At 36.2% G+C, this 15,286-nt stretch overlaps 2 protein-coding genes across 4 annotated transcripts in view; one reads left to right on the top strand and one right to left on the bottom strand.

Moving 5' to 3' along the window:
- Positions 1-1,029, top strand: part of IRF4 (interferon regulatory factor 4) — a 40,893-nt gene extending 39,864 nt beyond the window's left edge. The window contains exon 8 of the mRNA XM_032689483.1: positions 923-1,029. Within this exon, the coding sequence (XP_032545374.1) occupies positions 923-1,021 (99 nt within the window). The 3' untranslated portion in view covers positions 1,022-1,029. The remainder of the gene's footprint in view (positions 1-922) is intronic.
- The window catches only part of EXOC2 (exocyst complex component 2), a 125,595-nt gene continuing 111,162 nt past the window's right edge, over positions 854-15,286 (bottom strand). For all 3 annotated transcript variants that reach the window (XM_032689453.1, XM_032689461.1, XM_032689469.1), the window contains 5 exons: positions 12,666-12,721; positions 9,437-9,559; positions 7,129-7,190; positions 5,248-5,307; positions 854-3,005 (listed from right to left, as the gene is read on the bottom strand). In XM_032689453.1, the coding sequence (XP_032545344.1) occupies positions 2,912-3,005; positions 5,248-5,307; positions 7,129-7,190; positions 9,437-9,559; positions 12,666-12,721 (395 nt within the window). In that variant the 3' untranslated portion in view covers positions 854-2,911. The remainder of the gene's footprint in view (positions 3,006-5,247; positions 5,308-7,128; positions 7,191-9,436; positions 9,560-12,665; positions 12,722-15,286) is intronic.

The raw sequence follows: 15,286 nt of genomic DNA, 5'->3' as shown, positions 1-15,286 counted from the left end.
ATCTCATGTCTGTTCTTACCCTTGAAATTCATCACAGGTATGAAACATAGTTTAATAATATAAAAAGAACCATAGTCCTGCTAGTGGCTTTTAAAAACCTATAGGAAGGTCTTTAACTTTGACAATGACACACTGAGCACATTTCATACACATTATCTAAAGAATATCAATTGAGAAAACATTTTGTGAGTGAGAAGGAGCAGGATGTCTTCATGCTTCATTGTTTCATGTTACTTATTTGATATATTTCATTAACACACAGATAAATAATGATTTTTCCCCATTTTTTCCTGTCACTTTCCTAGGGGATTTAAATATTTTTTCACTGTTGTTCCCCAATTACATTGATGCAGCATTTGTTTTTTATTTCTTCTTTGCCTGCCTCTTGAACTACTCATGACTATTCAAAATAAATGTCAAAATACAGTAATAAGAGAATGTCTCAACATCTCCAGTGGCTGAATATCTGAACACAGCATATTATTGTTAAATTCTCCCATAAGTCTTTACCTGCTTTTAGTAAGATATGTTTCACAGCCTTACTACTTCCTTAATTCTTCTCTTATATGAGAAATAAAGCTCTAGGTTTTTATTTTAATGACAATATTTTTCCAATTTGTAATGATTTTAGATTTTTCTAGAGGTTCAAAGGTCATGTAATAATTAATTTTCTCTTGTACCATTTTCAGCATTTACCTTGCTTTAAATGTCATAGCCTTTCACTTCTGTTACTTTGATTTCCTTGCTGCCTCTCTTCTCTACAAGCTGTAACTGACTATATTTTCATGTGGTCTCCCCATCTTTTTCCACTTTCGATAACATTTTTTAAACCTAATTGTACCTTTTAACAGGCTTTTTTTTTTTTTTTTTTTTTGCAAAACCCACACTGACCACTTCTTGATTTTTGTAATCTTCTTTTCAGAGGAACTGCAGCCTGCTGGTTACTAAGTCTCAGCAGTCCCAACTCTCCTTCCACACAAAGGGATTGCAATCCATCCTGTTGCAGCATGATGCTCATTGAATTCCTTAATCCACCAAGTGAATTTATAGAAATACGGTGCTCTGACTTGACTGTGAACATTCATTTCATATCAGGTGGAATTCAAGGAATATTTTGATCGCTTACACATTATTCTTGTTTGCTGTCAGCGAGATGTTCTGAAGAATAAGTTACTTCAGAGAGGCAATGGAACAAAAGTTTGATTTCAGGTTTTAAAGACAAGAACAAGCTGTTGTCATAAAAGATGAGTAAGAGAATGATATTACAATGAAGAGATGCCTGAATATATGTTAGTTCAGTACAGATGACAGAATATGTTTTCAATATTTAGAATGTCTGATATGAATGCAGAAATTGTAGACTGGCAAATTTCAAAGACATCACCTGTCTTGGTAAGTGAGGAATTAAAGAAGAGCTTATGACCGTATTTCTTAATATTTTATTATTCTGAAGTGAAATCTTTTACAGAATGAGCTAACTCGATGACTATTTCAGTTAATACCAGCAACTGAGACTATAACCAGCTTAGAATGGACAACATTTAACAAAACAACATTGCTCCAGATGCTAAATGATAATGACATAAAATGAAGTTTCTAACTCCCATTCAACATGCTCTTACACAGGTTTTTTAAGGAGTAACTACTGTACATCAAACTTTCTCCAATGTCTCATATTACAGGAACTGTATGCTGTATTTCTAAAGCATGTAATTGAAGTGGCAACAATTGAACTGACAAAAGAAAACAGCTGACATTAAAAAATCGTTTGAAAACTATGCACTGTTTCTGAAACATCTTACTCAAAATGACTGTAAATACTGAAAGAATATATTATTACTGCATTATTTACTTCCAAGCCATGATTTCAGTTATAAAATTAAGCCTACTTGTTACCCCCCAAAACAATGGCAAAAAATTCTTTTCTCCTGAATCCCTATTTTCCTCCATACAAATTTGGTAACTGGTGGTAAAAGAAGAAAAGAGGAATGACTAACAGGAGAGAGTAGTAGTAAGCCTGTAAGAACAAGAAAAAACAAGAAGAGTAAGAAGGAAGAAACAAGACAAATGACATGTTATGATCCTCCTTACTATGTGAAAGGCTATTAACTATTCTACTCCTTAATACCAAAGAATATTTTACTTGAACATTTTTTCTACTAATCCTATAGACTCAGAGCGCCAAGGAAATTGCCAAGGAAAGTTGAGCTTACTTCAAATGTGAAGGTTATCATCAATATTTCAGTAGAAGGGAGAAACAAACATGAGAGGCAGTGACATGTTTAACTAACAAAGAAGCAACAAAATAAAAGTCCCCCAAGAAATCAGACTTACAAACACTAAAACCATAGATGATAACAGAAAAAAAAAAAGCAAACCCTTTTAAATGCAAAAGAAGCAGTGTACTTAATAAGGTATCTGGACAGTTATTAGTCAGCTCTATGGGGCAACGCTTATTAAATACTTCTCAACACTTGATAGAAGTTGAGCATTCCAGTCACTTCAGTATTAGTCTACATCTAGAAATTAACAGACTGATACACTGAACAACATGAGTAATACTCAAATTTAAGGTGGCATTTGCTAAAAATACATTTCAAGGTATTTTTAACAAATGAAACTGAGACTGCAGAACACCAATGAATATTTCTTCATGAACAAATATATGTAAACAAAACCAACTTAATTCCCTCTACAGAATGAAATACAGTAGACAGAAAACCATTTAATTGAAGTACAAACAAACAAAAGTTTCACTCAGCAGGACACCCCATACCATTACTGAAAGAGTTGTATCTCAGTTGATTTTTCAGTGAAACTGGTTTTGTTTTCTTCGGAGTCTTCAAAGGAATTGAAGTAGTGCAGAAAAAAAATGAGTGACGTTTAAGCACATTTGTCTGCATTGTGTTGTCTATGTTTTCATCATGGCTGATGATGAAGCTTGAAAACAGGTCAGCTGCAAGTGCATGCTGCTTTTGAACTTGTTTAGTAACTCTTCTAGTAATCTATAAAAGGAAAATAGTTACAGCTTTGGGAGATTCTGTAAAGAGAACAATTACCAAAAGTTTTGGCTATTCTCTCTGTGATTTCAAATACATTGTCTGCTTAAATAAAAGGCTTAAAATTGGATCTGTTAAAATATCTGAAGAGTATAGATACTTAGAAGTATACCAAGCGTGTCAGGGTAATCTGTGGCCAGAGGAGGACTTAGACACAGAGATTTTATCAAGATGATAAAATTGCCCTTTATATGGCTTTCCTTCCAGATAAAGATCATCATCTTCAGAGAAACATATTTGTAAAACACAGTGGCAAAAGGACTATTAGAGAGTGTCATAAGATACTTTTGTAAGGAAAATCCAGAAACTGCCAGGTTATTTACCATCCAGTATCCCTTATCAAGGCTCTGGCTTTTCTTGTGTAGCTGAATTCTGAACTTCAGTTCTAAACCGTGTCTTTAGAAGGTATTTCATAGATTTCTCTCAAGAATCATGGATGAAAGATCAGAGATGGTAGGATGGATGTTCTAGGAGAAACATTAATTCACCAGCAACCATGTGTTTTTGTCCCTTACTGATAAACTATGTACAAGTTCATTTTGGAGAATAACAATGGTTCATTTACATCTACAGAGCTGTCAAGAAATTACTTGATGCAGTAGATAATATTTATTATAATCCACAAACTAGAAGTGTAGGAGCAATGGTATTGTTGGGCCTGTTGTAGAAAATATTTATGGTAATGGAGATTCATGAAGATATTTTACAGTTCTGGCTGTGTGTTTTATTTTCTCTGTATTCTAGGGAATAATGTGATCTCTGAACTTTCTGCCCTATTTCAAAAACAAGCTATATAGGGCAAACATGTATCACCTGAACTTTTTGGCAAGCTGTGATTATTGAACAGCCAGTAATAGAAAAAAATTACACTGTGTGTTAAAAAAGCCCAAGTTAGCCCAGGAACAACAATTTAAACCACAAAATCAGTATCTCCTTCCTGAGCAGGTCCTCTGGAAAATGACAATGTCCACATTCATCATTTAGCATCATAATAACGATTGCGAGTGAACAGACATGAACAGCTCTCAATCAGTGCACAAATGTGTTATTTTACACAAATACATGTAGATTACAATGAGCTGCCTAGAACAATGACAATTGTCATGTAATGACCTGGGAAACAGAACAAGTTTTGCACTGTCTAGGGCTCAGAACTCTGAGACAGATGTAAAAATAGTGCAGTTCTTGGTTCTCATTTGTCTCATGAAGCTCAGATGCTTGTGACTAAGTGAAAAAACTAATTCTACAGGTGTTTTGGAAAGTCTGGGTTGAAAGAACTCTCCCTACTCAAAACTGATTTCTAACTTCAACAAAGCACAAGAGCTAAGTAAAAAAGAGAGATATCTTGAGACTTGCTGTGGCTAGCAAAGAGTAGGTTTGAATAAACAGACAGAGGGCATGTGGAAGAAGGCACAGCCCACAGACCATGGGTTGAACAAACCATCTCTTTATATGTCTACAAAATATTCTAAATTCTGACTGCTAAGTGAAAACTGATTTGGTGCAGGAAGGTACAACAAAACCAACCTCAAATTCAAACCATCTATACTTACACTACTATACTCATTACAAATATGTCCTAGTTTTACCATACTACTCTTTATTCAGCTATGCTTGTAAAACAGACTACCAAATACTAGGCTGGATGCAGCAAAGCAGCTTGGTTGTCAGAGATGGTTATGGTGGAGAAGGAAGAACCCAAAATTCCTCCTCCTGATGTTAAGAAAGAACCAGAGGCCCTTATTTGTTTTTAAAATGAAACAGGTCAGTTTTGAGAGTTCCCCATGTATCAGCTGGCAAAGGCCTGGACTTTGTTCTTGGCCCCTTTTTTTTATTGCTGCTAAATTCAGTAAGACAATACAATGGACCTCACAGAAACTACAAGATCAACAAGAAAGGCTAAAATAGACTGAAATTACAAGACGAATACAAAGCTACATTGAACTGATAAGACTAGGATGGGCAAGCAGAATATGTCACAAAGCCATTGGTTCTTCTGTGTAATTTAATAGGTCATAAACAAGGACTTAGCTTATTCTTAACTCTGTCCAAAGAGGCTTCTGCTCTGTAATTCAGAAGGGTCAAATACAGTGAAAGTTAACCCTCTTATAACAAAGTTTTCTTATAAGAGTAAAGAGCAATGGCTCCAGAGACTGAAAAGGAGACAAGAAGGTGTGATTGTACTCACTTTCTGTCAGTCCCACTTGAGAGCTGAGGCAAGGCTTCCAAAGCTTGCTTAAAGCTCGATCTGCAAGGAAAACAAAAACACTCAGATTCCACCGGTACAAGTTTCAGCATTCACAGTTTCTCCCTATAAATCCTATCAAGAGATGCTGTATTTCATCCATTCTTTTTTTTTTTTCAATAAATTGACAAAATATTTACCTGAGACCTAATATGCATGTGCAAATTGAACACAAAGTAGCATGCATTCAAGCAGGTCTCTTCACATTCCTAATGTGATGTACACCGTACATCAACAGGAAATGTTAAACCAGTAGCTGGTTTAAGACTGTGCTTCACATCCTGGGTTCTTAAAGAATTAACAGATAGTTGCCAGCCTGCCCTCTGCCTCAAACTAAGTGGCCATCAAGTGCATGAAGAACAGATAAAACATTGATTTTGGCTTTCTGTGCTCAGTAGAGAGGTCATGGCATTCTCCCTTACAGAAGGGTGCCCGCAAAGAGAATTACAGTAGGTTTGCATTGAGGTAATGTAGATTATAGAAAAATTTAGGTTGGAGGGAAGGAACATCTGGAGATCTTCAGGTCCAACTCTGCTCTTAAAGTAGGGCCAGTTTCAAGGTTAGAGTAGGTTTCTGTGGGGCATTTTCCAGTAAAATTTTGAGTAACTCCAAATATGGGGTTCCCACCTCCCTCTGGGAACCAGATGTGGAATAGGAGTGCAGGGAATGATGCAGGACCTGCACACAGGTACAATCTTGTCAGCAAAGATTAGTATGGTGACTTGTGGCAACTACTACTAGAGACAAGTCCAGGAATATAAAGGTCTCAATGAAGCTCCAGCTTTCATGGTTCACTGTGCTTTGCCCCATGATGATTAGAGACAACATAATTTTCATTTTATCCAATCTGAGCCAGTGCCAAGCAGTTTTCTTCCAGAGGCCTTCACCACTACCAGACACTCAAGATAGGGAAGTATTTTGAAATGGAATGCAGTGACACCATAGGACACTATCTGTGACACTATGAAGACACCTTAGGCCCTCAAGCCCTGCAATGTCTCCTACAAACTGTTGATTAGGTAAGATGACCAAATTTCCATCTGCAGAGACATATAATACTAATCCTAAAAGAAGTGTAGGTAAATAAAATAATGAATGGATCTGTCCATATCCAATTCCCAACATAATCACCCAGAAATTTCGATCAATCAAAACATCTGACAGCTATCATAGCCTGTTTTTACATGCCTTGACTGCATCAGTCACTGATGCTGCTCATGCTTTTCACTCTCCCTTTGTATTAATGTCCCACACTATTCATCTTTGGTCTTGCACCTCAATGAGATATGATAAATAGGTCGAAAGCCTTTTGAAGGCTTTGATTCTAAGAGACAGTTTGAAGTTGAATTTCCTTTCCCTGATTAGGTGTGTGGAGAAGGAGTAGGGTATTATATAAGCCCATGGAGAGCCCTAATTCTCCATATCCCTATAAGGGGACTCTGCCAGTGTCTGGTTCTGTAACCTCTCTGATGTACCTAGCAGGTTATTTGTTGTATGGTTTATGAGATTGCTGTGAAATAATGGATAAAACTCAGCGACATCTGCTTCTGTCTTGCTTTAGCATAATTATCTTCAGCAGCTGTACTGTTGTTAAGAAGTTTTACTTTTTCTTTTTTGAGTGGCAAATACTGTCTAAAAATTCAAGTAAAAACCAAAAGAAATCTAATATTTTCTTTGAACTGATAAAACCTTGCTAGTCATCTGTTTTTCATATATTTGCCTAGACCATATTCTATTTGAAGCAAAATTCTTAATTTATGTGTTTTTGCATGTTTACTAAGGACTCAATTATGTTGGGAAAAAAGACATTACAGCACATCTTACTTGCTTTCAGGTGTTAGGTATATGGCCACGGTATCTCTCAATGCACAGATTTCAAGTTTCGCCTAAAGAGAGAAATACAGATATTCAAAAGATGACATAATGTCCTCTCATCAACTGTACACCAGTACCCCACCTTTTTGAGAGGCAAATACCATTGCACGCTGGAGTTGCAAGCAGCCTTGGGTTTTAACAGTTTATTTCCTGTATTTTTCTTGCCACACTGCTACGTCAGGAGACTGCTATAAAGAAACAATGTCATACTTTTGATTCAAGTCAAACTGTTTGCATGGTCACTACGTAGCAGTCCAAAAACACTGGTTTGTCTCCCAGTAACAGTAATAAATCTTCAGTTCTGTTCCATCTTTTCTGTACTGTGATAGAAAGATAGAAGGATGCAACCTTAATTTTTTTTTTTCGGTGGTAATTAAATACTGTGAGCTTAACTTCTCACAGAACTGCTTGGCCAGGGAGGAAGGAAACACAAGAGTACAAAAACCTGTCAATACACATTTTATTCTTGGTTCTTCTGTTGAATTTATTTTTTCCATCAGATGAGGAAGTAGAATGATTGTACTCTGTTTCTCGTCTGTCACCTGGTGTCCACAAAAGCTTGAGGATTTTACTCCTGCACTGTTTACTGTGTCTAGGTATTGATGGTGGAGAACAAACTCCAATATTAAACAAATTTCATATATCCTTTAGTCTTTGAAAAGCAATCATTATCATCACAACTTTTAAATGAAGTAGAAACATTCTGCAAATGATCTTTAAGCAATTTCATTAAAAATATAAAGTGAACTTCATCAAAATTCACATTCTGTTCTTGTTCATCATAGAGTTTAATTCAGTTAGACATTACAGTAACTGATCTGCACTTAGACACAACTAATATGACATTAATCTGCCAAAACAAAACTTTCAAAAACGCAACACAGACATCTAATTCCAGTTCTAATGAAAGGCTTTGGCTTTTAGGTATTTCCCTCATCTCTCCCCTAAGTGGGAAGCCAGCTAAGATTTATGCTTTTTTAGAGCCAGAACAAAATACGACATAGCCACCCACCAATTTTATACTCATAAGAAGTGCTTTTCTCACCACAGAATATTTCACCTCTTTTTGTATACTGCTCCAAGCTCAAGATTTTTGGGTTTTCCTACACATAAGATTCTGGAGTCTTTTCTACATTTTAGGAGATAGCAGTACCACAGGGAAGTGCCACATTCTCAAGTACCACAGCCTAAATAAACCTGGTGAAAAGGGTGAACCCTGCAAAACTGTTGGCCATGGGATGTGGGAGTACAGAGTGAGACCTGAATAAGTATTTTTTCATCAGCCTGATGAGGCTCAGATCACTCTCACACTGCTGCTGCCTGCCAGATAGGATTTTCTATGTTTAGAGGAACAGAAAATGACCATGAGTGACCAATTTACAGTAAGGAGAGAAAATCCTTTCAATTACGGGTTTAGGCAACAAGTCCATACAGTGGGTTGTTTAGTCAAACAGAAGGGATATATGGGTATCTTTGTTGCTATTCACTGATTTGGTTTTAAATAAGGAGTCAATCTTATTTGGCTGTGATCTTACTACATTAATTCTCTGTCCAGTGCCATTACTACCAGCAACTGGAAAATGAGGCCTGCAACTCAATAATTATTTTCCCATCATAATGCAAGAAAACTGCCATGTGCAATGAAAACAGGGAGTCTGCTCTTCTTCTGTTACAGTCATAGCAATCATTAACTCAAAGAGACTTTTCTAAAAGTTTTTTTTCTTAGGGTTCTTTAAAACCTATCCAATAGCAAGTACATCTACCAATCCAGCTGTAAATGAAGAAAGCAGAGTAAGAGAATCAGTTCTACCCATGCTACTACTAATATAGAAATAGTGTAACAGACAAGGGACTAGTTCTGCAAAGACTCACAAAATCCTACTACATATTTTCAAGATTTTTAAACCTCAAAATATCACAAAATTATTTTTTCTTTTAAAGTAATTTTTTTATGTCAGGCCAAAGACAGTATTTAATGACATTTCAAACAGATATCATTATGATGCTTTTTATCTCATAGGATACAGGTAAGCCTTTTGTGCTGTCTGACACAGACAACACTGAAATGTAATCAAACCCAAGAACCAGAATCCCAAAGGGTATTTATCCATAAATCTGAAAGAGGTTGTATACTAATCCTTTTTATCTCCTTGCTTTCACTGCTACAATAAATCAAACAAATACACACATTATACCTCTGTCTGTTATTCTCAGTTTTCTAGATTCAGATGTTTGACAGTACAAAGCATTCAGGTACCTGTAAAGCTCCATTTTTGCTGAAGGATGAAACACACTGCATCAGTCGGCTCAGTTCCTCAGAGACTGCTTCTACAACCCTTGACATTACTCGAGGAACTAAGTCTTTGGAAATGGTAAACACCTAATTATTAAGAAAGAAGAATTGTAAGCACAATAGTTACATTAACAGAAATATTTTCTATAGTAACATTTCAATAATAAACATTAAACACTTTGACTGAAAGGACACCTCCATTTTTATCAATGGACAAAAAAAATTCAAAAGCAACTAGAATATGAAGGATGTCGTCTGATTCTTGTCCTGCACCTTTGACTAATCCCTTCTGTTAACAGCAAAGTTAGCTCTGTGATATGTGATAACAACCACCTTCTTGCAATGTCAAAAAGCAGTTAGACTTCAAAATACGTGCTTTTGGCTGATGGATGTAGGTAGTCAGGGTGGTTGTACATAGACTGCTGTCTTGTAAATAGCACCTTTAATTCAGGGCTGTGTGACTGGCTGACACAATTACACATTCAGCCACTTTTACCCATATATTTTGCTCTTTCTTCTAGACTCCTTTATTTTTGACAATGTCTCTCAAATGTCTTCATGCTCTGCAGAAGACAAAAGTATTTTAAAGGCTTTAAGAGTATGATGGTGTCAATGGATTTTCATCTAGATTCTGCCACTGCCACCATTTATTGGATCCCTGACAAAAATGTTATACCTTACTGGTTTTCCCACGGATCAAGACCATCTTTTTAACTGCTTATTTGTACAACTTTTTTAAGTGGTACTTGGAGCCTCCACTTAAGGTTCAGAATAGCAACTGCAACACAGAAGTAAATATTAAATCTACATCTGATGGAAAGCATGAAGAAATCATTCTTTCTTTAAGGGAACTTTAAGGAAGCGAGAAATTGTTGGTGAATGAAAAAAAAACGGTATGATTTTTCTGCACAGAACTGGGGAAAATGCAGGCCAAGAGGTTGGAATATAGGAGGAAGTGAGATTATAAGTTAGACACACCAAACTTCCGTCAAAACTAAAAGGTGATGACAAAACTGCACTAAAACTTCACAGGGCTGGGAGAGGAGATGACACAAGGAGCTGAAGATGAGTGCAAGAAGGAAAATGAACTGCATGAAGTTTTGAAACACTTTCCTGATTTTTGCTTTAAAGTGGTCAAAAGAATTAAGCAGTGGAATGATTTTGTTACTAAAATACCTTTGCTTTACACGAAGTTTAGATCTCATGTCTGACAAGGAAATGTAATTGACAGAAGATATTAATACAGGTGTGTAAAAATAAATTAATGGAAAAAAAAAAAAAGAAAGCAAGATTCCTACGCAGTTTTCAGGGATTAGATAATGTATCAGGGATTGGATCCCATAAGGCTGTCTGTTCCAAAAAGGCAGGTCTGTACCATAGGCCAAGTACAAAGACCAAATTTATGTCACCTATCAGCTGTTACCAGTACTAATTCCAACACACAGGTTGTTTTCACTTTTTTGGATCAAAACAGTTACATAAGTGACATAGTTAGCTGTATAGTAAGAAAAAAACAACCAGTAATGATCTGGAAGGGGGTTATCTTATTCTGCACCAAATATTGCCGAGCAATTCAACACAAACTTACCACGAATGTGCCCAAAGATCTTCTACTGAGAAGAGAATATATAGGTCCGCAATGAGCACTCTTGAAGTTACTTTACAGAATCCAGCAAAAATAATTCTCAGCACGGGTGAATCATCACAAATTTGCACTAAGGAGCCCTTATTTTGATTTCAGCTAAATTTAAACTCAGAAGTAGAGAAACAATTTTCTTTCCACTTCAGTCCATCCGCACTGTTCATTCGATGGTTAATTTTTGCTGTTTCAAACTACAGAAACTTGCAGCCTTGCTAACTAAACTTAAACCTGACCCAGCTTACAGATTTTCACCAGTGGAAATGGGAGTTTCATCTTGACATGTTTTTGTATTTCTGTAATATTTCACATCTAGAAATCTATGAAGCAATTCTATTTGGACCAGAATCAGTATCAGTCTCAATGAAGAGAGCAAGGCAGTGCACTTTTCTGCTGCAGCATTTTAACAAGTATGCACGTTTTCAAGATTAGCTCAATAAATCACTAATGCCTTTGAATTTTTTTAAACAAAACCTCTAATTTTCATTTTAATTAAATTCGACTACATTGAAAAACAACATCAAAAATGAGTATCATGTTGAAATATGTTTTTGGTGTTGCTTATTTCTTCATTTGGAAGCATTTTGTAAAACCAGAGATACCTCTGTGAAAGTGCTTCTGCTATATTTAACAATGAAATTGTATCAAAAATACTGTAAGTCATATTTGAAGTTTCTGAAAATATTTTAATTTATTTAAATCCTTGTAATTTAAGAAGAAATAAAATAAGCAAAAGCCTCAAGTGAATCTCATCAGATTTTAATCACACAGAAAAGGTAGAGCAGCTATACCTTTTAAAAGGCAAGAGTGATATTACTATCAATGCTTTTACCAGGAGCAACAGTAATCTGGTAACACTCTTGATGATTAGAAGGAAGGAGTATGTAAAACACAAGCTCTAATTTAAAGGACCATAGAAAATACCTGCATATTATCACAAAAGGCTAAATAACTGCAGCTCCTCCAAGCTTATTATGTTAAAAATAATATTTTAATATGCACTCCCTATCCTAAGCCGTTACCTACCTAGGTATTTCAAACACTATTTGTGCTGTACAGACACTATAAAACTTCCTGATTTTAGGTTCCTTATTTTCATCATATGTACAAGACTGACATATATTGGCTTTTCACTCTGAGTGGCACGTGTTGAACGTTTCTTTCAAGGTGAAATGTAAGTTCATTCACATATGTTGTGGAAAATAAAGTTAATCAGAGAAAGTGAGCATCATAACTATCTCTATATCTATATATTATCTGCATGAAAAGGGAAGAATTAGCTCGAGAATTTGGCTTTCCTCTTTATCAGGTAATGGAAACAAAAAGGTGTAATGGAGTGTTAGTGAGGATAAACAGGAACTGCTCATCTCCTCCTGCTCGTAAAAAAGTTAGCAGTTGCATTGTTTAGCTAAACCTAATCCGAAACACTTACACCTATAATGAAGACACTTCAATAGGAGGGTGAAAAACCCTGGTGAAAGTCAGCATTTACCATGAAAAGTATGCTGAAATCAAATTAATGTAAGCATGAAACAATCTGAAGTTTTTCCTCACCTCTGCATGCACAGCAATGATATTCACTAATGCTTCTTTCAAATAGTTTCTGACACCTGAAACAAAACAAGCAAAAGAATTGATTACTTTCATTCTGTTGTCTCAACAACACCATAACATTCTACTGTTCAATACTGTACTTTTTATTTTCATTTTTTTACTACCACTTTTGCAATCAGAGGCAGAAAGAGAAAGTTCCATAGCCACACCACCAGTCTATTTCCTTTTTCAAATCAAATGGAGAAAGGTACATTTCCTTACAGCAAAAGGTTAAAAAACCCAGTAGGTTCCTGTTTCAGTATTCTTCTCTGGCAACCGAAGTTCACCAAAATTGCAATTTAATAAAAACCTAGCATTATTAAAAAATATGGGTTTTTTTGTTTTTATTTGTTTTATGTGTTGCTAGAATACACATACCATGTGACAGATTAGTAAATTCTAAAGAACAGAAAAGACAAGAGATTTTGTTTGTATAACAGTCTTCAGTAAGATCTCACTACTTTATCACCTTCTCTATCTGTAAATTATGATTATAGACAGAAATAGCAAGGACTCTTGTTTCTCTGAAAGTGGTTCAGAAGATATTACTCATGGCAGTTTATAGGATATGTCATGCCTTAGTAGAAATTTCCTTTTGGGGAGTGTGGAGAAGTCAAATAAGCATTTTATTTGCCAAGCATACGAAATGCTTGTCAATTTATACTGAAAAGTAAATTCCAAACAGAACAACATCTAGCAGGGTGTGCTTTAGTTAGGACAGGCTCTTAATCGCTCTATGCTGCTGTAATTCTGGAGTAACTTTCCAGACCTGTACTCCAGTTGTCTAAGTTCTAGAGTAGGAAAAAGTCTGAAGTTGCCTCATTTGTTTTTCTGGCTACTTCACTTTGTAGGTAAAGGAAAATTAGAAAGTATTAAACTCATTAAAGTACGTATAAATGCTGGAAATGCAAACAAAGCAATGAGAAAGGGACAGTGACCCACATGACCTCAACTTCTGATTTGGATTACTCTAGCATGAATCAGACAAAGTGCAATGACTCCATCACTCCCTTCAATATATTCGATTGGCAGTAAAATATCAGAATCACGGACATAGACTGTTGAGACCACACAGCTCAGAGATCACAGTGTGATTAAGTCTGCTGCTATAAAAATTACAAAGTGAACCTTTAATCAGTTCATCTTACTTGCTCCACCTTTCCTCAGATAACACCGATGCAGTAACTTAATCCTGCTATGAAAAACGGCTTAAAAGGAGTTACCAGAGATCATCAAAATGAGTTATTCTGTGGGAGAACAGAGTATTGTCTCACAACTGCCACCTCGGTCATGCTCATTTTTTTAACCATTGGTCCTACAACTTGCCTCAAGATCTAAAAAGGTGACGCTTTTTCTTTCTTACTTAGACAATTATGGACAAACATTTTATAAGAGTAGGACACAAGGACAACAGGACCCTCTTGCATGAGGTACAAACACTTTCATTACTTGCATCTCTGACATGGGACGTGATGCAGCCTGGGAGCTAGGTTGGATGGTACTTCCTGAAGGGCATTATGGATCTGGAAGTAACGGTGCTTGGGGGAAAGTGGAGGGAGAAATGTTGAACAGTGGCTCTTGTTTCAACGTGCAGTCAGGGCGTAGCTGAGCTCTGCACCCAGGCCTGTGTATCAAGGCAGTGTCTGTTTCAAAAGCTCATAGTGAAGAGGCAAACGTCAAAGACAACTTTACTGCTCTCACTAAAAGCAGTTTTGTCTCTGAACACACAAAAGAATTAAGACCTTTTTAGAATAAGTGTTCTACTTTCACTCTGGAAGAGGTGCAAATAAACGAAAAAGGTAACGAAAAATTCAGGCCTTTCCCCATCCGTTCCAAAACATCTCTAGTGCCTTTTCTCGCTATTTTTATTCTTTTCCTTGAAAAATCTCAATCATTTTTTTTCCATTTAAATTAACCCAGCAACAAGTATACCAGGTTGAAAACTTAAAGTTTCTTTTTATCTTTTTACTGCAAGAAAGTGAGGGAGGAATAAAGCAATACCAGAATTTTTATGAAACGGACTTTTTTCCTCTGCCCTGTAACCTTGCAAAACAAAGCAAGAATGTTACATACCAATACTTGAATCACACCAAAAGATCACAGGTATATGTGGAAATGCAACACTCCTTTTTTCCTCTTCTACTGTTATCCTTATTTTACTTCACTCTGCCCCAGTTTAAATCCTCTGCAGGCTTCATGTCACAGAGGGCAAAATTTGTATCACATTCCAGAAGCAAATACAACTTGACCAGACACCAAACGGTGGTATGCAAATCACATCAAGAGGTAGAGGGTGAATTCGGGAGCTGGTTTTCAGTTAACCTCAGGGTGCAAAGTGTTGCTTTTGGTCTGCAAACCTATGCGGTATTCAGCTTTTGGCTGCCTACCAGCCTCATGTTGTGACAGTAGGATCTTTAATGTGGAAACAGTGATTTTACTTTTGCACAAATGCCACACAAGATTAAGATTTTGATGGTGTCCCTTCTGTACGAATCCCTGAGCACTGCCCATGGCATGTTCCTTAGTCAATCACAATTTCATTTGTGAACTAAGCAGCATCTCTTTGTCCCAGCTGACTGTTT

This window comes from Chiroxiphia lanceolata, chromosome 1 (assembly GCF_009829145.1).
Source record: "Chiroxiphia lanceolata isolate bChiLan1 chromosome 1, bChiLan1.pri, whole genome shotgun sequence".
Lineage (NCBI taxonomy): Eukaryota > Metazoa > Chordata > Aves > Passeriformes > Pipridae > Chiroxiphia > Chiroxiphia lanceolata.
The sequence above is the reverse complement of the archived record's forward strand: the minus strand, read 5'-3'. Positions and strand labels throughout refer to the sequence as shown.